Source organism: Crassostrea angulata, chromosome 2 (assembly GCF_025612915.1).
Source record: "Crassostrea angulata isolate pt1a10 chromosome 2, ASM2561291v2, whole genome shotgun sequence".
In the NCBI taxonomy this organism is placed as follows: Eukaryota; Metazoa; Mollusca; class Bivalvia; order Ostreida; family Ostreidae; genus Magallana; species Magallana angulata.
In genome coordinates, this window is record NC_069112.1 from 6,805,274 (window position 1) to 6,830,994 (window position 25,721).

Sequence of the window (25,721 nt, forward strand, 5' to 3'; positions counted from 1 at the left end):
CGTAATTGATTGTCTCAAGCAACAGTTTGCTCGCCATGGGATTCCGGATACCGTTATTTCTGATAATGGACCTCAGTTTAAATCTGCAGACTTTCACACCTTTGCTTGTGATTGGGAATTTGAACATTCTACTTCATCACCGTATCACAGCCAATCTAATGGCAAGGCGGAATCTGCTGTGAAAATTGCAAAGAAATTAGTGAAGAAGTGTATTTCTAGCAAGACTGATATCTGGAAAGCAATTCTAGATTGGCGAAACACTCCTACAAAGGATATGAATTGTAGTCCCGCCCAAAGACCGATGTCAAGGAGGACAAGACATTCCTTACCAACAGCTGCTGCTCTACTTGAACCAAATATCAGCACAAATACCCATGAAAAGATCATGCGTAAGAGACAACTTTCAAAACAGCAGTATGACAAACACACTAAGGACCTTCCAGAACTACAGATTGGACAAAACGTTCGAATGAAGAAACACCCAAATGATAAATACTGGCAGTTTGGAACATGTACCCAGTCTCTCGGGAACAGGTCATACCTCATCGACTTAAATGGAAAGTCATACCGTAGAAACAGAAGAGAGATGCGCCCAACCAAGGAGGCTCATGATGCAGAAAGAACAGATCCTTTACCCTACAAGCCGGAGGATGATCCACTCATGATTACAAATGAACGTCCCCAGTACGAGAGTGTGAAGCAGCCTATTGCAACAGAACCACAAATCGCATTGGGATCTTCTAGAGAGACTATCACATCTCCCGCAAGTGACAATAATTGTGCAATGAATGCTTCAACTAAAGTGCGTGGCAGCTCAAGAATTGCCAGATTACCATCAAAGTTCAAGGACTTCATTATGAATTAAGATACATACAAACAGTAAAGTGCATTTTTTTTTCTTTCGTTTTAAAGAAAGGGGGATGTTAGATAATGTATTTAGTGCCACCCTGTATATTGTGCACAAGTAGTGCTTACGTCATTAGTTGTAGAGTTTGAATAAACACATAAAACCTAACAGTACGTAATCTTTCCTTTTTTACCTTCTAACGTAAAAATCAAGATGTACAAACATTCCGGCAAGCAATTAAATATTGTGAAAAAAGCCGACAAATCCCACGTGCGTTTGTTGAATCGTAAACACGTTGTAGACCGTCATGCATTGCAACTCATTCATTGGGTTGGAGAATCTGTTTGACGTAAATAGTGTCACGTGTTAAATAATGCTATCCATATAAGGTATTGTACCCGACCTGTTTAATCTTCCGAGTGAAGTTTTGAGGTTGTCTAGCTCTTCAAGGGCTGTAGCATTGTGTGTTGTGTTTTACTCGTAGGAGTTCGAAAAAATTGTTGACATTTTTCCTACTTCTTAGACGCTAGCGCTTAGATTATTTATTTCGTTCTGCATGCGGGGGAGGAAAGTTTTTATAGCGGCAAGTTTTTCATTCCAATTCTGAATTTTATTGAAATTGTTTTGGCCCACGGTGGGTTGATTTGGAAAGTGTTCGTTTAAGTTTTGTTTGGATGGTTTTGAAGCGATGCTGCACACTTAGTTGTATAGGTTGCATTGGCTGCATGTGGTGGAACGTTTCGTTACCGACTTGAATAATGTATTGCATGGGTGGTATGGTATTACATGACGGGTTAGAAATAGGAATAGTACCTTGACACTGTGTTTGTCTCTGTCCCTGAGCGGCAGACATGTTGTCTTGTTATTTTTTTTTGGGGGGGGGGGGGGGGATTTTCGTGTGTGATCCTATTCGATAGACTTGGCAAGGGGTTGAGAACACATCGTGTTGGATACAACTTTTGATGAGAGTGTCTCCTTACAATTGTTATTGGGGTGAACGGGGAGCAATACTCCAAAATTGTATGTTTACGGAATTTTATGTAACATTTACGGAAATGATGGTAAAGTTTGATTTTACAAACAACCGACAATAGAACACAAATAAAAAATGATCATCTGAGAGCTAGAATCGAAACAAAGCCTGTGAATATTATTTAAAATATTCATTGAATCCCTGAGTTTTGGACAATTCTTTTATCGTGCCAGCACCTACTGCATACATGTAGCAATGAAACACGAAAGCTTGATTATTTTAAACTGCCTTAACGGCTTAAAGAATGTTTACATTTTTTGGAATTTAACTGAGCTAACCAATTGTCATAAACATATTGGCTTCAATCAGTATCTAACGATCTGACAGCATCTAAGGTGGCTTCGCGGCTATGTTAAGGCTGCCCGATTAATTTCACAGCGATATGTAGAAAGTCACTTGTCTGTACTTCATAAGATATGACGTCATAGTTAACCTTGACGTCACGATCTGCATTCCTTTCGATCGTTCTTAGGGAATGTATCGTAAAGTAATAAGTGATTCATTGTGCATAATAAAACCGCTTCATTCCTTTACATAGACACTGTTGTAAATACTAGTGAAAAATCGCCGATATGGAGTATAACAAATTTCAACAGTTTTAAAGCTTCGTAATTTGTAAATAACTATTCATAAACTAATGATTTTGAGACTCCCCATGCTACGTGTAATCTAATGAATGGTGATATGTACTGTATATGCACATCAAAACGGCTTGGCGCAAGTGAAAGATGTGCCTAATTTCGTTGGCGGTGCAAAATGTTTTAACAATATTTCAAATAAACGAAATATTTATATGAACCCCCAGCAAGAACTGCAAAATACATTGCTTATCGAAGGATTTTTCATAAAAATATTTTTGATCTTATGTCATTATTCACTTGCGCCGATGCGATTTTTATTGATTATTTAACGTAATAAAATACACCCGTCACGTGCTTAGAAAAATATATGACGTCACAAAAATGCATCAAATATAGTGTTAGATGTCACTGTTAATGTATGTAATAAAAGTTTAAAGAAACTCGCTCGGTTAAAGTATTTTTCGATAATTAGAATAGTATTATATTTAGCTTCGGACAGCCTTAACATAGCCGCGAATTTTTTCAGTTCTCCAAAGTCATTGAAATTAATATTCCACAATGCTAACTTAAGTTATGGAAAGACAGCAAAGTCCATTTCAGCAAGATCTGGACTGCAGGGCGGGTGCTGAAGTCATTAATATCCCAGGAGTTCGATTTCCTTCTGCGTCTGTACTGATGGAAAATGATATTATCGGTAAAGATTGTTTCGTTTTTATGGCATGAAATCGCGCATTTAATACTTTACAAAATAAAAGTATATATCTGGACATCAATTTAACAGTCACAATGCATAATTTAATGGACAAGCTGTTATAGATTATAAAATTATTATCTACCTATTATTTTTTTCTTTATTTAAAACCAACCAACTTTTTCGTGTAAGTATTTACCTTTCAGTAATATGTAGAGTACACTTTGTTTTTCGGGAACAAAATGGGACAGAAGAATTTCTGTTCAGTCCATAAATATTACACGCATGTTCATACTTGATGATTCACAAACTTAGGCTTTCTTTGGAGGTCAATGAGTGACGTCTTCTCGGTGGTTAGGATTCTATTTAAAACATACAAACCCTACCCCTTTCTCTTTGAACTGCTTCAGAAAAGACCAAGAGACATTGATACTTCTTGGGAGTTGATTTTAATCAACTCTCCTATGCAGTTAATCTGGCAAACCGAAAGTGATACAGTGTTTGGACCTAAGCACAAATCATCACCGCTGACAAGACTAAGTTCTTGAAAATGATAGAATTTTTTTATGTAATGTATGCTGAAGCATGGTTTTTCAAGGAAACTTATCTATAAACAATTTGAAAATAGTCACATTTTATATACTACGAACAATTTAGATATATTTGAAGTCTCATGTATTCCTACGCCAGAGTAAATATAGTCTCGTTCAACCAGACGCTCGGCTGTCTCCGTAAATCGGCGACAAGCAGTGAGGGCGCTCTTTTGCTTGTCGGATATTAACGGAGACAGCCGAGCGTCTAGTTAAACGAGACTAGAGTTCGATTTCAATAGTGCTTGGATCCATACAATTTTTAGAGTTGTTTCGATAACAAATACATACTTGTATTTGAAATCTATCTTTAAATATTACACATGATTCATATGGGGTTTCTCGAAGTTCTTGTCGGATAAGTCTAAAAATTCATATTATAAAAAAGTGTGTAGTTCAAATACAAACTAGAAACTAATTGCCATGCAAGATAAATTGATTTTAAAATAAATGATAATCGATAAAATCAACTACCGTCAGTACATTGATTTTATCTGTCATTGTTTGAAAGCAGTATGGCACACAGTGTGAACAAGTTCTCTCTATTCTTAAATAGTATGTTAATACTTTGCGTGTTGTTGGTAATCCTATGTCAAATTGTAAGGAAATTGTCCTTACCGTCACACATTCCCAATTAATTCCTGAAACGCTGACTTTCTTTCGTAGTAACTGAGGCCCGCCCAGCACCTTTGTATTCACCTTCACTGAATAGTTCATCAGAAAAACATTTATGTCACCGATAAACCAAAGTCCTGGATACGTTTTTCCCGCATTATGTCTGTTGAAGCAGGTATTTTGTCTGGACAGGAGTTCTTTCAAGCTCAAGTTTTATGTCTCATTAGTTTTTTTTTTATCTCTATGTATATATTGTATATTTTCTGATATGTTTCGAACGTGATAACTATTAGTACATGTGGTTTACCTGCTTTAGTTATATATTACAAAATAAATCGGTTATCATTTAATTAATTTATACCCTTAAGGTAGTGGTTTTAAGGTTAAGAAATGGGGCCGCCAGTAGATTATCCACCCCTTCTGCCACCAGAGGCGCTGCTGTACTATGAGGTATGGCGTACGCGGTATATACAGTATCGCAACTGAATAAAAGAATTAACAATTCGCAGTGCTGTGACGACTGGAAGTAAAATCGATCTTATATAATGGTAGTTATTTATAAATAATGGTAGTAGCAATTATATATAATTGAATATGTCGTATTTTATATGTTTTTAAGAACTGGTATTTATTTCAATTCAATTAAATTCGGATATTCACTTAAACCATGATATGGTACATGAGGTCAACCAGAGTGTTATACAGAGGTACATTGTATAAAGGTACATTTTTAAAAATGAATAGACAGGTAATAAATAAATATTTAATAAGTATAAATATATAATAAATACAATGTATAAAGGTACATTTTTATAAATGAATAGACAGGTAGTAAATAAATATTTATTAAGTATAAATATATAATATATACAATGAAAAAAGGATGGAGTAGAAAAAAGGAGAAAGGATTATTAAATCAGACTTGTATATTTTGATATAAATGTTTTTCAGATTTGTAACATTAGTACAAGCCACGAGTTCACAAAACTTCAAAGTAGTTGGTGCTGAACAGTATTGATCATCATGATATTAACATTCAAGAATATAATGGAATTCGTCAACAGTTTGACCTGAATTACAAAGTTTACATTCTCTTTGGTTAAAATGAATGTTGCACCATCTCCACTGGGAGATGGTAGTTTGAGGTTCTAATTTTCTATAAAAAAAAGTTGCTGTCCTTTAAAAAAGGACTACAATACGTGGACCATTTGTATGGTTTCCAACGAAAACGTGAAAGCCTTAAGATTATCAGAGATTCCACCGACTCTAGCCCTCTGCTTTTAACCACTAAATTGTACGTTGTATAACGTATACATGTATGTATAGCCCCGACTCTTCTAAAATAATTATGATATATCTATGAATGAAGTTTGCATGTACAGTATCAGGCATTCGGTGAATTTTACTATTTGCGCACATATTAGGATTTGCACTACATTGTTAACTATGCAGTGACAGCTTTGTGTAAATTAAAAATTTCATATTCATTATCATGCTCATTTTTGTTGAGATGTAAACTTTTATACAGTGACATAATTATTCAATCATACTTAAATGCTTAAAAAAATTAATCGGGAAGTTCTCTAGCCTCGCCTACTATAAAAGTAAAGTTAAGTTACTTGTGTATTCGGAAAACAACAAAACATTGCAAATTATGCTATTTGATGCATGTTGTAGTTTCGGCATAACATTAACTTATTTCATAATACTGATAGTTCATATCACATGCCAATCATTTTTAAAAGGAATACTTTGTTTCTGTACTGTTTACCGACAACTTTACAATTACAGCGCCTTTGAACTTGTGTGTGCATATGGCACGGAATCCCGATCCCGATTCAGATAAACGTGTACTAGCCTGGTTCCCTGAGCTACCCATTACGCACAGGATCCAGGCTAGCTCATGCGCAGGCTGAATTTTCCCCATATCATCCGGTTTAACCTCGCTTATATATTTTCTGCGTGGACCTCAGGGTCCACGCAAAACTTTCTGAGCTTATGTGGCAATATAACTAGGTAGTTTTCATAACTTAAATTTTGTTTAAAATTCTGTATATTAGTCCTTCTGACCAGTCACAAATGTCACTAGACCATTTTTGAATATTATCGTCTTTTAATCTTTGTTTTACACTTTTCATTTACAACATTTTGTTCAGACGAAAAAACCACACATATCTTAAATATGTTTAACACCTGCAATCAAAGAGTTTAGCATATTTTCCCTTTGATACTGCAAAACCAAAATCTTATATAAAACAGATATAGTTTCGCTCTCAGAGTTTGTAAATATCATTCACTCTAGGAGATATTCTAGAATATATATTGATGCATAAAGGGAAACGACCGATTCAAAGATATGCAAAATGTGTTGTATCGTAAAAGTAACCAGGTGATTTATTTTGCGTTTTGGTAATTTAAACCAATATTAAGTCAGTGATTAACATAAATTGTAATTAGTCAAATTAATTTGAACAGGTTGGAAGCATACGAGACAAATTTTAACTGCCGGTGAAAACGCAAGTAGAATGGCCGGCTACAGGGTATAAACAATTAACATCAGATCACTACGATATTTTGCCGCATATTGCAAAGACCCACGTAGAATGTAATTTAAAACAAATTCTTTGTAGAAACGCCTTTTTTGAACTGTTGAAACATATCATGATATGCTATTTTATATGAATACATATGCTATTATATATGAATAAACCTTGAAGGGGAAGGAAAGTAAAATTTATATAGTACCCTAATTCGATAAATTAACATCATTTATGGTTCTATATCATGTTTTTCTCAATAAAAACCCACGGATAAAGAATAAATCACGAATTTTCGATTGCTTATTTTAGATTTCCCGCCGCTCTGGGACCTTCCATTGAACTTTAAATGATGACGTCACACCATCTATTTCGGTTTGCTTTATCAACACAGTATAGCAGAAGTAAACATCATCGTTTGTTATAGCAATACCCTTTTAATGGCAAATTCTGATCAGTTAGGTATAAAGCCATATAAATTTGAGCCTATTCTCTCTCCTGGCGAAACTGAAGCGAATAGAAGTTTATATGCATCACAGACAGAACATGTTCCATCGCTGGACGAATGGTGTAGTTGTGGAAATTGACTTTGTTGGGTCCGGAATTTCAAAAAAAAACTTTTCCCGCATCTTCCCCTTGTGTTTGTACAGTTAGTTGCTTGACAGGAAGGCATAAATCAGCTTTTTTAAACACTAACCATGCTAGTGATGTACCAAAATAAAACATGTACTGATGTAGTCCTAAACCGGAATAGATGGTGTGTCATCAAAATAATTTATTTTGTTGGTTTTTAATACAAAAGAGTTCCACATCATGTCAGCCTCCAGGAAATGCAATTTTTTATAAATTCAAAGGGACATTGAAGCTTATTTATAAAGTTTATCGAAAAAATATTTTGAAATATCTTAATTATTTAAGACATAACAATATTTGGGTTTCCTTCCCCTTTAACAATAAACCTTAATCTACAATTGTATATGTATATCAAATTAAATCTTAACCAATATCAGATTCCTGATTGTTAGCATCTTCTTGTTATTAACTTCCATTATTTGTGTCATCGTATCTCTTTGTAAGCAAAATATGTTTATTGCCTCTTAATTACGGTGATAATTACAGATATCCATTGCACATTGAAATGCAACTGGTACCTATGTGATATTTAAATAAACTAGTTTTAACTTTAATTGTAAGGTCTCAGTTGTTTCAAAATGTGCGAGCCCTCTGTACCTGGTAGAAGATGAGTTGTGACAAGATTATTTAAAATCAATACACATTTATTCAGGTATAAAATATAAATTTCAATAATCTTCCTCTGGAGAGTCTCCTTCCTAGGTCTAGGTGCTGTTTTGAGTCTAGGGGTTGAATTAATTATTTCCTTCAATGAAATCTTTATACCTAAATGTAGAAGGTACAGACCATACGGAAAGGTGCTGACTTATAAATAGAAGGTGTAAACAACTACTATAACTAACAGTATACTTGCACCTTCTTAAGTGAATATTAATACACTCAGGCTTTTGATGAACTATTTAAGTATGAGAAACCAAGTTCTAATTCTTGTAGTAGGGGTTGAAAGGTGTTCAACTTGATTTAGTTGCACATTCTGTCATGTTGCTGTAGCTGCTGGCGTTGAGATGGGGTACGCCTATGATATTCATTGCTTCGATTTTCTGATGTAGATTTCTAATGAACGACCGATGTTCCTCTGCCTCTTCCTACGTGTAAGTTCTGGTTACTTTCTTCCTCAATAGTAGTTCGTTCCCCACACAACGACCTGAATGATTGTTTGGCCTATTGAAAACTCGATGGTACACAGTGCACTCGTAACCGCAGCCACTGTGATTTTCGAACACATGATGTTCACATAGAGATATCCTCTCAAAGCTTAGGATTGGGCATTCCAAGCACCTATACATTGTGATCTGTTATTTAATAAAATAAGATATGTTAAGGAACTATACACATTCTGAATATTTAAGTAGAATATATATATATTTTCAAATGCAGCTCTGCGCACATGATGTATTGTTACTGGAGATGATCCTACAGGGTTCTAGTAACTTATGTCTATGGGTATGTCATGAAGTTCTACTGATTGTTGGAAGTACATGTATAAGGTTTAAGGCGGTTGTGGTGGACAATCTTTGGTTTTAAGTGTTAATTTTTTTTTATTTTGAAGATGACATCATTTAGTTCTAATTCTAGTAGTAGGGGTTGAAAGGTGTTGAACTTGATTTAGTTGCACATTCTGAGGAAGGTGAGCAGGGATGCTGAATATGATGCAGAAGGTGATGTTAAAGATCTACTGAAACTTTAAAACATCTAAAATGAAACCTACATTCAGATATATCTATCTAATAGAGAAGGTGCGAAATATTCACCTTCGTAGCCGGTAAGTCGGGCTGAAAGAGCTGAAGCTGACTCATCTCAAACAAGAAGTGACCGAAGTGTCAAATTATGATCGGGCTCGGCCTTTATCTTGTGACCCGCTAATCAATATTGATGTTGTAAACCAGCATTACCAGGTTTCCGCTCAAAAAAACGATGATGCAGCTAACACAAAGTATTTATCGACGTCTTAACAGTCAGACGTAAGTAATTAAACAACGCAGATTGTGTTTACTCTGTCTAAACATCGGGGTTTGTAGTATGTAATGCAGAAAATAGTTCTCCGAGCACGTGTTGACATAAATTGTAAGCGATCATTTTGGCCAAGAGAACCCAAGACGCATTAATTCATCGTAAATAGAGTTGTAAGTTGATAAAGACGACAGATAGTTGTTTTTATATTTATCAGTACTGGTTAAATAAATTCCTCGTAGTATTTCCGCTGGAAAGAAATCCTTGTATACAAAACACTGTAGTACATTACCATCCTAAAATAAACATCAAGATTTGCATGTTTCAACAAATCCCTTATATATGATAAGATACTTCTTCAACAATCACATTGGAACATACTATAACAATATCAACAATAAATAAACAACTATGTACAATAACAATATTGGAATAAATAAAAAATAAATAGATAAATAAATAAACTAATAAGCAATGTTCATGGGTCGTAACAATATTCCCTCCCCATTTAAACGAGGTAGTGTTTTTCACTTCCTCAATTGTGAGTCTCTCTATAGTATATACATGTAACCGAGCGAAATTGCTCACGTAAAAAAGAAAAAAAAGCAGACAGAGACAGTACATTATACGGCTATTTATAAGACAGTATTGTTAGATTTATTTATGTATTGGATTTAGATTATTTCAACTCGGAATATGAATGTCCTGTTGGAAAAGTCTCTATTGGACATGTGGACGTATCGAAGCATCCCTTCTTTTAATTATATTCGGATAAACCCGCATTATTCCAATTCCAAGGGGAGGCAGAGAAAATCTCCAAACTTTTCATAGGCCAAATATCATATCAAGTTGAGCATTGAAAAAATAAAATAAAATATAAAAATAAAATATGGTGATAACTAACAATATTTAAATTTATAAGGAATTGAAATTAAGAAAACATCGACATCCAAAACATATTATAGGTAGGATCAGGTGCTATCGAGGAGTGAACTTCCTCTGCTGACCCGTCAGACCTGCCATGAGCTCTTTTTCGTAATCGGAAAAAGAGTAGAATCAATAGAAAATTCGGTGATTAATAAATACCCAACAAGTTAAAAAAAATGAGAGTATTCGTCCTAGCTGAAAATTTGCTAACAAGGTCTTTGTATCGACTATAAAACTTATGAAATGATGACTTCAATCGGAATTGTTCAAACCTCGCTGTGGTCACTTGATGCACTTGTCACTCCAGGGGGAGTTATGACTTTCATCCACTTAGCAGCACGGAAATCGGGGATAAGCACAGGCCAAATGCACCTTCATGGCACAAAGGAGGATTTAACTTTAACCTACTTATCTTTATACTATGACAAGAAATGTAATAAATATTACAATGTATACCTATTCCCATATCACATCGTGTATCAACCCTCGACAAATTTCAGGCACCTGACCTTCGACCTTTGCGGTGATATTGGAATGTTTGGCTGATTGGTGGAGTTTTCAAAATTCAAAAAAAGTACAATAACACTATTTTTTGCAAATACGGATACAGCCAATCCTCGAATAAAACATGACTTCATTGTGAAATCACTAATAAGAACAGAAAAAGTGAGAGAAATACAGTTCGTAAATGTGAAAACCTTTTTTTTTTAAAGTAATAGTAAAGTGTAAACTTTTTCAGAAAAAAAATTAAAGCACACATGTTTTAGATCATGTTCAGACAAAGTAAGGCTGACAAATGGACCCGGCGAATATGATAAAAATTCAAAACTGCACATCGGGATATGAAAATGTTGCTAGCTTTTATACCTATATAGTTGCATACATTGCGATCTCTTTTGACAGGTATATTTAACATTTCTTGTATTGCAAATAGTCTTCCAATATATATATTATTACCCATGACTTATCTTGCTTAATACGCAAATTCTGAAAATTTTAAAATGGAAAAAAACCTAGTCATAAAACTAGGCTGTGAGCCCGTTTCATCGGTCACAATGTTCCAAAGATTAACTTCAATAATTTGTGTAGTAAAAAACAATCGTGACAGCTATACAGGTAAGGTTATGATTTTAATTGCTATTTTATGGTGTTGTGGTAAAGAACGTTTTGTATGCAGGTAAATAACGCAATGCCTCCGGCCAAAAAAAAAAATGTAAACAATGCGGTCATCACGTAAGGCGAGGAACGTCGATAAAAATCCTAAACGTAGTATATCCTCTACTACAGAACATAACGCTTCTACACACCTATATGTATGTCAACGTTAGTGCGTCATTTAAATATTATAATTCTGGAATCATGGGGGGATACCATTTTTGAAAAATTTGTGTTTATATTAATCGTGCGATACGCAAAATGTTTCAGAATAGGCGCTGTTATTAATTGCAGTTGAGACATGTTGGTATAAAGGATGGGAGTTAATATGTATATATATAGCACCGGGAGAAACAGACACTGTAGTCATAAAAAAGGTAGTAAGATGGACTTCAAACTATTAGTAGTGTTTTTCTTTGTCAATGTAAGTATTATTTTCTATCTTACAGATTTTAATAACATTTGTTTTGTGTTTTAAAGAATCGTACCGGTATATTTTTCTTCATGTTATTTGAGTTTCTCTTTCTAATGTAAAATAAAAAAACAATCACAATAATTATCCGTTTGCGCAAAAGCAACTTTTTAATAATATACAAATATTAAAAATAATATAATTAAGTAATTAGACGTTTAAACTAATCCTTGATTAAACAGGCGTGTGCTCAGTATGTTCCCCCGTCACGCCCTAATCGTCCCTGGAGACAGAAGCCAGGCACGTGTCCGGTGTCCACCATTATAACCACGTGTGAATGTAGACCGGAGTTTAACCAATGTAACAATGATAGAGAATGCCCCGGAAGTAAGTCTTTATTAATCATTTGAAATCATGCGCTTAAAAACACTTGTAAAAGATAATGATAATTCAAATGAAATGTTTTTCTTTTAATTTCAATAGATGTAACCGGCAGCTTGTAAAAGTCGCACTATTGAGGCAATCTGTAAAAAAAAATATCTATCAATGTTTGTAAACAATATTTATCAATGTTTACTTGTAAAGTTTTTTAGAAGTACATACAAATTATAACTTTAAAACCATTGATTTTTTGCTTTGTTAAATAATAAAGTTTATGAAAAAAATTCATCTTTGAAACGTTCCACTCTTGAAAATTTCCCATTCAGTTTAATTGTGAATGCTCAAAAAAGATTATAGCCAAAAATTCATCTCAAGTCATATTCATATGTATTGTAATTGACCTTAAAAATGAATGGGAAGATATTTATTAACATGAAAAAAGTTGGATATGCCTATTGACTTAAAGTTATCTGTTTTTTTTAGTCCAAAAGTGCTGTGACCGTGGATGCGGTTGTAGAAGATCTTGTGTAAATCCATTCAACAGTATCCCTGATATAATCCGACCACCAGGTAATCATGTAATACATCTTTGTAGTGTGCATCTTCACCAACAGATAATCTTAGACTGTATTTTACTTGGATATCTTTTGACGCACGGCTATAGCGCAGACAAGACACCCCTTCTCAAACAGAAATTGAACGTTACTAAACTAAACTAACACAGTTTATCAAGACACCCCTTCCCAAACAGAAATTGAAATAGAAAACTAACACAGTTAATTTGCCCATAACATGCATAAGAACCACCCCCTCACCATGTCAATATTAAACCTACACAAGCCCCAACACCCTCCCCCTTCAACTAATTTTTAGTCGTTTTGTGTAATGGCGACTTCTACCTGGCATAAAATATTCAATTTTAAATTACAGCATGCAAACCTGTAGGTAAAGGAACTTACCTTGAAAAAATTATACCACGTGTATTACTGCAATATTTCCTACTCATCACTGGAATACTTAATGATAAATATACACATTGCATCTAAATTATTTCTAAAAGATATATCAATTTACCTACATTTTCATCTACAGGAGGAGGTAGCAGAATCATTTGTAACCAACAAAAAAAGGTGGGACGTTGTAGAGCAGCATTCCGAAGATGGTGGTTCAACCGAAGAACGAATCAGTGCGAGACATTTATCTACGGTGGCTGTGGCGGAAATAAAAATAATTTCGAGACAAGAGATGAATGCGAAAGACAATGTCTACGACGACAAAATACTTGTAAGTTATTTTTCTTAAAAAAGGGGGAGGGGTATTCTAAGTGCAACTTCTAACCAAACAGGTAAAACCTGAGGGGCTAGATGTTTTTTTTCGATGTCTGTCATTCGTTTAGTCTTATTAATATATATCACTTTTTATTAGAGTTTGGTAAATTTATTTAAAAACTTCCAGGTACTTTTAAATTGAGAAAATTTGGATCTACGTGTTTATATCATTTAGAAATAAAGACTGTTCAGAAGTAGTAAAATCTTTTTAATTACTCTTTAATAGAATTTTTTTTAGAGCCAATCAGTACAGAAAGCGACTATTGTTAAAAATTAGGGGTGCCTAAAGGGGATATGCATTGCTTGTTTTATGTGACACTTGTTAAAAAACTTTTTAATGTGTATTGTTTATCTTGTATTTCTTTTAGATCTCCCTGATAGACGACCACGGATATAAATAAAGAAAGGCCCACGGATAAATATATTTATTTGTAAAATTTATCGTTAATATTGTTTATATTGTACCTGTTCATCTTTTCCTCTGATTTGGTCGATTTCTCAAAGCAACGGTGTAATTTTCCTTGAATTAAAACCTGCATGTTTGAAAGTAAAATTCATATCAGTTTAATGTATTCCTGTAAATCTTATTCTTCCAGTATCTGCTTGCATATATATTTTCTCACATTTTTTCTCGCAATTTGGAAAGCATGTCTTTTTTATCCAGAGAGTTATTTTTGTAAGTACAAAAAACGTATAAAATCTTTAGGTTAAATACATTTTGTATGAAAGCACTTGTTAGAAAATACTTTAAAACTTTAAAATAATTTGTCTATACTAAAAAATATTGTTCTAAATATACTACATGTATGATTACAACTCCGAAACATATCGAAGAATTACATCTGGTTTATAAAGTATTGTTACAATTTTCAGCCGCATACATGTAACTGAAAACAAAAAAATAAAGCTCTTAATATACTTCATTTATGATTTGAACTCCGAAACTTTTTGAAGAAGGACAGATGGTTTATAAAGTATGGTAACAATTTTTGGCCGATAACAGAAACAGTTTCTTTTCTATAAACAAGTAGACCATACCAAAGACAAGTGAAAAGCTGTCAGTTTGACAGCAAGCCGGGTTTTATTTTATGTGAACTGTACCCATATTCCATGTCAACCCTGAATTGATAAACACTACTTACCATATCCAGTGATCTTATCATATTCAGTGAAATAGAGTACCTTATATGTGATACTTTGCCAGCTCAAAAGCTGGTCATTTTCTCATAAATCAAAATCCTAGCAATATGCACAACTCTGATATATGTACCTTTGATCTGCAAAAGAACAACTTCCTATCTTGAAAACTGTACGAGGAGTTATCCATACAATAAGGGTACCCTATATGCAATATTTTGCCAAACAATGACAGAGTTCAAAAGCTGGCAATTTTTTCATAAATTAACAGAAATGAAAATCGTAGCAATATGCATACCTCTATAATATGATCTGCAAAAAAAAAAACCCAACTTCCTATCTTGAAACTGTAGGAGGAGTTATCTGTACGATAAGGGTACCCTATATGCAATAATACTTGCAATATGCCGCTTGAGATTATCACTTACCATAACAGCTCAATATTTTGGTAGATTATTCAATTATTTTATAAAATATAGTTAATTAGTTTAAAATATGTCACTTAATGACGTTGGATCAAAAGTCTTAAAGATTTTTTCTAAAGTATTTTTTAAAAATCTACACACATAGCTTTACCAAAATTCAAAACGAAATGTTTGGGTCTATATGCTTTATTTGGCGCTACGGTGTATTTAGAATGACCTTTCTGCACTGAAAGTGCAGATTGCACATAAGACGCTTTTCTCTCTATATTTTATCATCGGAATGAACCATAGCACCAAATACAAATTTACTCTATTTCAAAAAAATAAAATTAAAATGATCATAAAGAAAATGTTACAACTTTATCACCTAATTGATATTTTGACCTTTTTGCACTGATAAAACGCTATTTTTATCCATTACCAATCAACATGTAATGAAATTATTAAACAGGCTCAACATCTTTTTTCAATTTATGATTTAAGAATAATCATAAAATTTCTGAAAATAAAACAAAAGTATGGGTCTTATGTACAATTTGAGATATGGCATGAAATAAGCAGATTTTAGGCTAGAAATTGGGATTCATTTTCCCTTGCCTTTTATGAATAAAGGTTAAGTTTGCCAATATGTGTCGATAGAAATATTGAAAAATTTTAAAATTATGTTTTTCGTTTTAAAATGAAGATATCCTAATGCACAAACTATCTAGAAATTTTACTTGAACTGAAAATAAGAAGGCTACACTGGATGAAATATCTGGTTTCAGCGCTGCGGAAACCCGTTGGAAACTCTGCGGAAACTTAAGGTTACTTTAAGTTTCCGACAGGTTTCAGCACGGAAACTTCAAGTTTCGTTCAGTTTCCGCAGTGCTGAAACTTATGCTGTCCATGAATCCAAATGGTTTCCGCAACGGAAACTTACTGAAACTTAAAGTTTCTGCATAGTTTCAATCTCCATATACATTTGGGATACATATTGTTTACAAATGGTTTCCGTGACGGAAACTTACTGAAACTTGAAGTTTCTGCATAGTTTCAACCTCCATATACAATTGGGAAACATATTGTTTACAAAGGGTTTCCGCAACTGAAACTTATTAAAACTTTTTATATTTTTGCTTTAAAAAAAACTGAGCAAGGTTTCTACTTTATGTAAAAACAAAACAATTTCAAACAGTTCCAAATTTATTTTGTTAAAAAATCTGAAATTGTTTCCAATAATAAATAAAATACAGCCAAAATACAATAATGGAGAAACATCCATATGGCAATTCCCTTATTAGGGACTTTTATTCAAAAAATGATAAAATTGCACAAGAAAAAAAACTCCCATAGAAATCTTTACATTTGTATTTTTTTTTCATCTCGATTAAATGCCTATCAAATCTCCCTTTAAAAATGCAACAAAGATCTTACTTTTTTAAAAATATGAATGCAATTTACAAAATAACTGCACATACATGAATAAACAAAGAAAACTTCACTGTTACATGAACATGATACACTTGTCTCAATTTGTTTTGAACTACAATGAATATGTACACCATAAAATATTTTTGAAAAGTCTAAAGTATCCATCTTTAAAAAAAAAAATACACTACAAGATAGTAGTTGACTATAGAGGTATGACCAAGATTTGATTTGAATATGTATGTCATAAATTCCAAAATGAGGTCAAAGTGACCCACTTACAAGTTGGGATGAACCTTTTCTTTGTTAGTAATATATTCTAATGTTTTACAATAGAACAGGATTTGATATCATTTTTTTGATAATCCATTAAGTCCAAAGTGAACTTTTCATTTCCACCCATGATGTACCAACTGATCAGATTTTAATATCATAAGCCTGTCAGTATTTAATAGATGACCAAGAGGGAGATATGAAAAGCTTGTTGGCCAATAAAAAGCTAACAATGGAGCAGTCTTTCAAATCATGTGCAAAAATATGATGTACACATTTAATAAATTATGCTGGTTGCAACACACTTCATTCCTGATGAATATTCTTCTTTACACACGGTTTACCTTCCTACATTTCACTACTTTACCTACTTTAATATTTTTAAATCCAAGACATGAAGTAAAATATACATTGTTTATATATAACAAGAATTACTACATGTACATGTACTTGCTTTTTGTAGCACGAATGTATATAATACAAAGTATCACACAGATCATTCACCTTACAATTCTCATCAATACCAGCATTTTACTTATGATATAAAAGCTAATTCCAATTATATATTAGTTACATAACACAGATTAAAATAAAACCCACATGGAAACAACTTTCCATCCAAGTAATTTTGTTATATAAAAATTGTAATACATGGGGTATATGTTGTCTTTATATATTTTCATATACGACATAATTGAATATTGTTTGGTGTATTTTATCATTTCTATGACCCATGCATTCATCTCCTTATGCAGTGTTTTTACATTTAAGATTGTTTTTTTAATTTTTCATATATTGCTGCAAATAAAAACTAAGTTATCAATAAATGTTTAAACAAAGAAAATGGGAACAAAAGTTGTTAACACTTATCAACTTGGAGGTGAGAGGATATATGTTACATGGAGTCTAATATTTTATGCAATATTTGCAAAAATAACAAATTCTTTAAGAAAATGAAAGTTAATATCTGCAAGGTCTAATCAATCATTTAATAAGTCAAAACCATGTGATTTTCTAAGATTCTAGCTTACAGACAGACATTTTAATATACTGGTATTTGATCATATAAAAAAGTACTTTTATAGTTTATAGGTTTTTTGAAATGAGAATACTTTACAGTTAAAAAGTCTTGTTCTGCAGAGGTTTAGTCGGGTCGTAGAGATGTGTCCATTCGAATCAATAAGGAGTGTCCTTGGCTGTTGTTGATGTAACCCGAGTCGTAGTTTATGGAAATATGCCTTTTTGGGGGACTTTCGAGCATTGTCCAATACGGTGAAGCACTCATATGATCACATCATGGCTACAGCAGACTTAGTAGTTCTGGACAGTGGTAGCATTAACATTCTTGTTCTTGCGATGAACTTGTTCCTTTCACTGGGCTGTACTTTATGTCATTTAAGTTTCATTTAGATTTTTAAACAATTAACATATGTCATTCAGCCTAACATGTAATAAAAGCATTCTGAATAAAATTCTGAATACAGAGGCTACTATGCAGTTGCCAGTTGCTGTTTAAACTATGTCATATAATGACTACAGTAGTATCTGGTCTAAAATGTTTCATTTTATGTTTGAAGCTATGTTATTTTCATTTTGATTCAATTATTGTTTGTTGACCCCCCCCCCCCCCCCCCCAATCAACCTCTTTTTCAAGAACTTAGACCTGGATTTCCCAAAAATTACTACAGTAAATTATAAACATCCAACACATGTATAAGTTAATGGTGAAAATAATCAATTTCAAAGCAATACCTTGCGTTCACATCGTCCAGCTGGTCAAAACATTCACCCGAATCACCGAACAGAGGATACAACTAATCACCGGAAACATTGACTTTGTATGCTGTCAATGCTGAAAAAGAAAAACGTGAAAGATTTCATTTTCCGGATTTAATTAATAATTTTTTTTCGTTACATTTAGAGTTTGTAAATTGTATAATGTGCGAAAGATTCATTGTTCGTCTTGTTTACCAACCAAGCATTTATATTAGGGACGTTTATATAATTATATATGTGTATACCCTGGATAATCTTGATTATCATGCATATAAAATTGGTTAATGGTTAACCTGGTAAAAACGTATATTTAAAAGAGAAACGGTAATAAAAATTAAAACGCCGAACCAAGTTTTGAAAAAATTACGCCATCTTGATTTGATGGCGCGAGATCTCGTTTACAAATGAAAGATAAATTAGAGCCTTGAAAATGTTATTGGGAGTATCTATATTGTGAATTAAGTTACCTTGACATGAGGTCTTCGTTCCTGCATTATCTCCTTGCTGTAGAGGCTATTAATGCTTCTCAATTCTCCATTTTACAACAGCACCTTCTTGTCCATTTTAACCTTCGCTCGGAATCATAAAGTGCGCCAATACTGACCAATCAGAACCAGCTAAATCTTGGAAAAGTGCATGTTGGGATAGTTTAAAATGAATAATGTTTAATCAAAATTATCATTTTTTACCGAATAGTATACTTTTTACATGTATATTTATTTTAAATAAGAACTGTCGGAGTCAGTATTTCCTGGTTAAATACGACAAAGTATTGGCGTGTGTTTGTTACAATTGTATTTGTAACACGTGATTAACCCAAAATAAATGGCCGACCGTTTGTTTACAAATGTCTAATAAAATTAAACAAGTTTTAATGAGACATATGTATCAGATTTTGTCTTTAACTATATTTTATTTACATGAACTGATGATTTTGCCAAACTAAATATGATAGATCCATATATAGTTTAATTAGTCTTGACTTGTCCAATTTTCACCGCGATTCTAAGCACGGTCATATTCTTTAGTATTCAAAATATAGATGTGTGAAAATATTATGTTCATCACAGAGCAGGTTCTGCATGAACACACAGAAATCACAATTATAATTAGATGCTGATCAATGAACGGGGTCCGGTTAACAGCGTTCACCCGTACGGTGAATTTACAACTACGATGAATTAATGGCAATTATTTTACAGTTACACATGTGCACTGATTGGTCTTGCGATGAACAGTACGTTAAGAATACTTATGAAATTAAAATACAAACGCGTTAAACAAGCCGGGAAGTAAGACGTACACGTCGGACTGATATATAAACAAAATATAATTTTAATTATTTGGTATACTTTCTACATCAAATGTATACGAATGTATAATCAAATTTTGAAAATGGGATTTAAATCACGTGCACCACATGGCTAGTGCTGGATTTGAAACTGATTTTGTAATATAACGTATAACTTCAGTATAATTATAAATAATGCTTATTATATCTTATAACAGAAACATGTGCATGTTTCATAAACATGTATCAATATCTGTGTTTTCAGTACAGAAAGTAAATACAAAGTACAGAAAAGCACGAACGAACCGGGGGGGGGGGGGGGGGGGGGGGGCTTAGTGCAAAGTTAGAATAAACCAATAAGCATATCGCCCCCCCCCCCCACTTTTTCTCGCCGGAAATGTAATTGTTCCTAAATTTACCTTGAAAGATTGAGAAGTTGGAGTAAAAGGCATACTAGCCCCCCCCCCCCCCCCCCCCCCCCCCCCCCCCCCCCCCCCCCCCCCCGACATGGATTAGGAATTTCATGATTTTGGGAAAACAAATTTGGGTAGGGAAATTTATTTTCGGAAGTATATAGTATACGTATACACCCGCCCCCCCCCCCCCCCCCCCCCCCCCCCCCCAGGGATTTGGATTTTCATGATTTTGGGAATTAGGGTTTTTTCCTCAATATTTCTGAGGATTAGTCTAGCCCCCCCCCCCCCCCCCCCCCAATTTTCAATTTGCTTCCGACGCCAGTGAATCATGATACAGTCATACATGCAGTAAAGTCTGGAATGCATGTAAATAATTTAACAGTTATAATATTAGACTCAAACTCCAAGTGGGTTTTACTTGTTATTATCAATTGTAGAATTTAAAAAAAAAAATTCCTGTGTACATGTGTTGGCGTGGTATTAAAAAAGAAATTAATTAGCTCTAAACTTCAGGTTGTACGAATATTTGGTACGATTTGTAAAAATTTACAACGACTTTACCTTAATTTGTTTGCTTAATTAGTTACTGTACCTCAAGGTTCATTCAAATGATAACTAAATGATTTAAGAAGGAGTCTTACAAAATAGGTATATTAATTTATTTTACTAAATAATTATAATTCACTTATCAGTTTTACTAACTCAGGTACACACAAATTGAAAAAAAATTCCCGCCGGGCTCCAGTTATAACCTCACGCTTCGTACTGTGTATATGTTATGTAACAGTCTTTTGTTCACTCCTGACAGAAAAAATCCTGCAATCCACACAGAATATACAGGAAAATCACAGAGGAGGTCACCTGGACAAAGAATGTATACACATGTATACACGTGCCCGAGTACCTAAGATTAATGATTTCATCATATGCATTAAACAAGATCAGACATCAGTTTTTCTTTTCAAATTCAATTCATTACTTAGTAAGGCTCTTAATCGCCTTATTTGCCACATTTGAAGATAGTTACATGTATACATATAGTTTCAGTCACGCTGAAACCTTACGTACTATACATTTTAGATTCATTATCATTAGGCTAGAATTAAACTTAAACCTGTTGAAAATAAATGATATCACTATTAAACTCAAATCAATTTTAGTAATAGTTTCAGCAATGCGTGAATCATTTGGAATCTTAACTTAAAGTTTCAGCATACTGAAACCTAGCGGAAATGTTCTGAAACTGATTGATATTTCCATAATAATTTACACAACTTTTCACATGATTCAAATTTAGTTTCCGCATTGCGGAAACCATCAGGAATCTTAACTTTAAGTTTCAGCATACTGAAACCTAGCGGAAACGTTCTGAAACTGATTGATATTCCAATAATAATTTACACAACTATTCACACGATTCAAATTTAGTTTCCGCATTGCGGAAACCATCAGGAAGTTTCTGCTGACTGAAACCTAACGGATACTTGCTGAATCGATATAATGGTTTCCGCATTGCGGAAACTATACATGAAACTTTAACTTCGTTTTTCAACAATGTTTCCATATAGTTTCAGTTTTGCTGAAACTTGATTTTTCATCCAGTGCTAAAGTGAAGGTACTCAGAAACAACTGAGTTATGAAAAATATTAATTTTCTTCTTAAAAACCTTCCGCCACAAAATATGGTCCCATACTAAACTCTGTAAATACGTAATTTTTCCATTACTATTTTATCAAAAATAGTTTAATTGGTCGTATAAAATTTTTAATTTATGGGTAGGATCAATATTAGCTGCAGGTCTGTAGCTCTCGGTCTGAATAATTCGGGTGGACGACCTGGGAGCTACAGTGCCTCCGATAGTAAAAAACTGCAATTGACGGCGCACAAAAGAGTGTGCTAGTTTTGGACTCATCAGTATTATTTCCGAGCTTATTATGTACGAATATTTGATTCCAAAAAAAAATCTTCGGACATTTTACTACAGACATCGTCACTTTACTTGCCTCTGATATCTTTTAAACACCACCACCAGTTCCGTGAAGTGAAGAGTTAGAGTTGCAGTTTGTTTACATATAAAAATGGCGACTTTCGATCTCGACGTGAATTCAAAAACTTCATTTAAGTAAAAAGACGACATCAGTAGGAAATAATACTGATGAGTCCAAAACTAGCACACTCTTTTGTGCGCCGTAAATTGCAGTTTTTTACTATGGGAGGCACTGTAGCACCCAGGTCGTCCATCCGAATTTTTTAGACCGGAAGCTACAGACGTGCAGCTAAATCACAATATAAAGCATTATCTTCAGAATAGAGGTGACCAAAAATGGCTATTCAGAAACAGAAAAACGAACCTCTTTCAACTGATTATTCCGCGTTAACTATGGTTCTATAGTCGGTCATTAGAGCGGGATTTTATTTCAGTTCAATATAAACTGTCAACTCACACACCCGGTCCATCGGACACATGGAATACTGTCATATGATGTACACTGTAAAAGAATATCATTTGAACAAATAACAGTAAGTTATATATGTTTATAAATCACTGATTTATTTTAGTTTAAAAAATAGAATACCCAACCTTTAAAACTCCTATCAAATCACATGCATACAGTAAAGAGCGGACAAAGGCCATCAAATGATGAATATCTCCATTTAAGGAAGTAAAAGATTGCCACCAAAGTAGTTAAAAATTAAATACTTGGTTCAACAAACAGCGTTGTATTTTTCTAACAGGTATTAAAATTTTTTGATGGGTTAATGTTTGTTTCCATGGTAACGGTGTCCTATAATACCTCTTTTGTAATTACTTCCGGTCATTAAAATACACTACTTGCAACTAGCAATGCTACATACTTTGTAATCATTTGATTTCATGTTTCTTACATGTTGTTGACAATATGTTGAGAAGAAGAAAGATTTATTCCCTCAAAAAATCTGAATCTTAAAATGTGCGACCGAATTTTTTCTGCATGGTTTAGATATGTTGCTTTTTGTGTTGACCTTCAATGCAAAATGGCAACAAGAGGCCCAGTGGGCACATCGCTCACCTGAGTAACAATTGCCTTAATTCTGATCAAATTAGCATTACAGTTTCAAAATATCTTGACAACTGAGTAAAGTAGATCTTGCTAAAAAAAAATTGAAAATCTGCCAATTTTTATCCATCTCTTTTGTTGGTAAACACCAAGTTCCTTTTGTTGTTGTACCTGTAAGAAGATTTTTCTCTATTCCTATATACCCCCCCCCCATTTCGTGGCCCCCATTTTCTCCAGCGAATCATGGTTTCATCAAACTTAAATTTCCATAACCTGTGCTTTTACACTAAGTACTGAGTTTTGGACCGAAACAATTTCCCAGAATATTTTTAATGATTTTCTCTATACATTCCTATGTAAAAATTCAAACCGCCATCACGGCCCGCCCTACCACTAAGGACTGCAAACTTGAATTAACACTATCCGAGGATGCCTCTAATCAAGTTTATGCTTTTCTGGCCAAATAGTCTTTAAAAAAAAGAATCCCCCATTGTGGCCTCACCCTACCCCTGGACTATAATGTAAACAAACTTGAATCTACATTATCTAAGGATCGTTACACGCCAATTTGAGCTTTCTTTGCCAAATAGTTTTTAAAGGAAATTTTTTAAAAGATTTTCTCTTTATATTTCTGAATAAAAATTTATCCCCCAATTGTGGCCCACCCTACCTCGGGGACCATGATTTGAACAAACTTAAATCTACACTATCTGAGGATGCTTCCTCTCAAATTTGATTTTTCCTGGCCTAATAGTTTTGGAGAAGAAGATTTTTAAAGATTTTCTCGATATTTTCCTATGTAAAACTCGATCTCCCCATTGTGGCCCCACCCTACCCCCAGGGACTATGATTTGTACAAACTTGAGTCTACACCATCTGAGGATGTTTCCATTTTAATTTGAGCGTTTCTAGCCTAATAGTTTTTGAGAAGATTTTCTATACATATTCCTATGTAAAACTTGATCCCTCAATTGTGGCCCCATCCTACCCCTGGGGAGCATGATTTGAACAAACTTGAATCTACACTACCTGAGGATTCTTCCATTTTAATTTGAGATTTTCTGGCCTAATAGTTTTGAGAAGAAGATTTTTAAAGATTTTGAAAAATACCGACAAATTTTCAATTAATCTCAATTATCTCCCCTTTAAAGAGGGTGTGGCCCTTCATTTGAACAAACTTGAATGTTTTTCTCCTAGTGGTTCTTTGTGCCAAATTAAGTTGAAATATGCCCAGTGGTTCTTGAGAAGAAGATGAAAATGTGAAAAGTTTACAACAACGACAGACAACGGACAAATCGTGATCAGAAAAGCTCATTGATGTGGAGACGAATGCTGGCGTTTGCAAAAAATGTTACAGATCAGTGGAGTCTATTTTAAAGACGGAAGAAAAAAACCAGGCAAAGATTCCACGAAATTGCAGAAACCACTATGAAATCACACATGCTACAACTGGCTTCACGTAGGAGAAAATCCATAAATAAACGAGTGCTGAGAAGCCCGTCCATGTCATCTTAAAATAAAAACAGGCATTGGTGAACCTATCATATCGAAAACTCCTGCAAATAGCGCCATTTAAGGACCTGACGAATACAACAGAATGGCAGAAAAGTAAGGTAAGTATGCTGTCATACTGTTATTGGATATAGGAAATAATTCGAAATTCCTCTATATCATTTAACAGGTAAATATTGACTTTAAAATATGAAGATAGTGAAGATTTTACGGTTTTAATCTGACATTGGCGTCGGAAGCAAATTGAAAGTGAAGGGCTAGGCTTATCAGGAATGTTCACAAGCAAAAAAACTAAACAAAAAATAACCAGGAATATAGTTGTCCAAAGTGCCTCCTCCCCCTCCCCAGGTTCCGACGTCTCAGTCTGAAAATTATTAAATGTATTGTCACTATTTTAACTAAATACAGATATATCAACTGTGTTTTAATCGATAGGATTCGGTTTTTTATCCACTCTATTTGAAGTTGTATATGTATGACATGTATGATTGACGATTTTTTATGATTTACTTCATTATATTCACAGCTGTCTCTACCAGTCACCTGTCCACCGGAATATAGTGCATCAACCAATATCCCTATTGCACTAAAGGAGAAACAAGGTATGTTGGATTTGTCTAAAATGTAAAAAAAAAAATATGAGTGATCTGGTGTTATCATGTTTCTCATTTCGTTTGTAATAGAGGTATCTTTTCTAAACGTTTGGTGGCCCTGAAAAGGGCCGTTTGTTTGCACTGCTTCAACGTTGCCTATTCTGACAAAG

General features: G+C 33.8%; 1 protein-coding gene across 2 annotated transcripts; it reads left to right on the forward strand.

Annotated features, from left to right (window-relative positions):
* The first annotated feature begins 11,252 nt into the window (after positions 1–11,252).
* Positions 11,253–14,113, forward strand: LOC128174918 (eppin-like). Of its 2 annotated transcripts, XM_052840341.1 has the most exons (6): positions 11,695–11,727; positions 11,830–11,983; positions 12,214–12,358; positions 12,836–12,922; positions 13,445–13,636; positions 14,049–14,113. In XM_052840341.1, the coding sequence occupies exons 2-6, from the start codon at positions 11,876–11,878 to the stop codon at positions 14,075–14,077; spliced, it is 561 nt and encodes a 186-aa protein (XP_052696301.1). In that variant the 5' UTR covers positions 11,695–11,727; positions 11,830–11,875; the 3' UTR covers positions 14,078–14,113. The 2 variants fall into 2 exon arrangements, with proteins under 2 accessions (XP_052696302.1, XP_052696301.1); XM_052840342.1 differs by lacking the exon at positions 11,830–11,983 and having other exon boundaries at positions 11,253–11,727.
* The last annotated feature ends 11,608 nt before the right edge of the window (positions 14,114–25,721 follow it).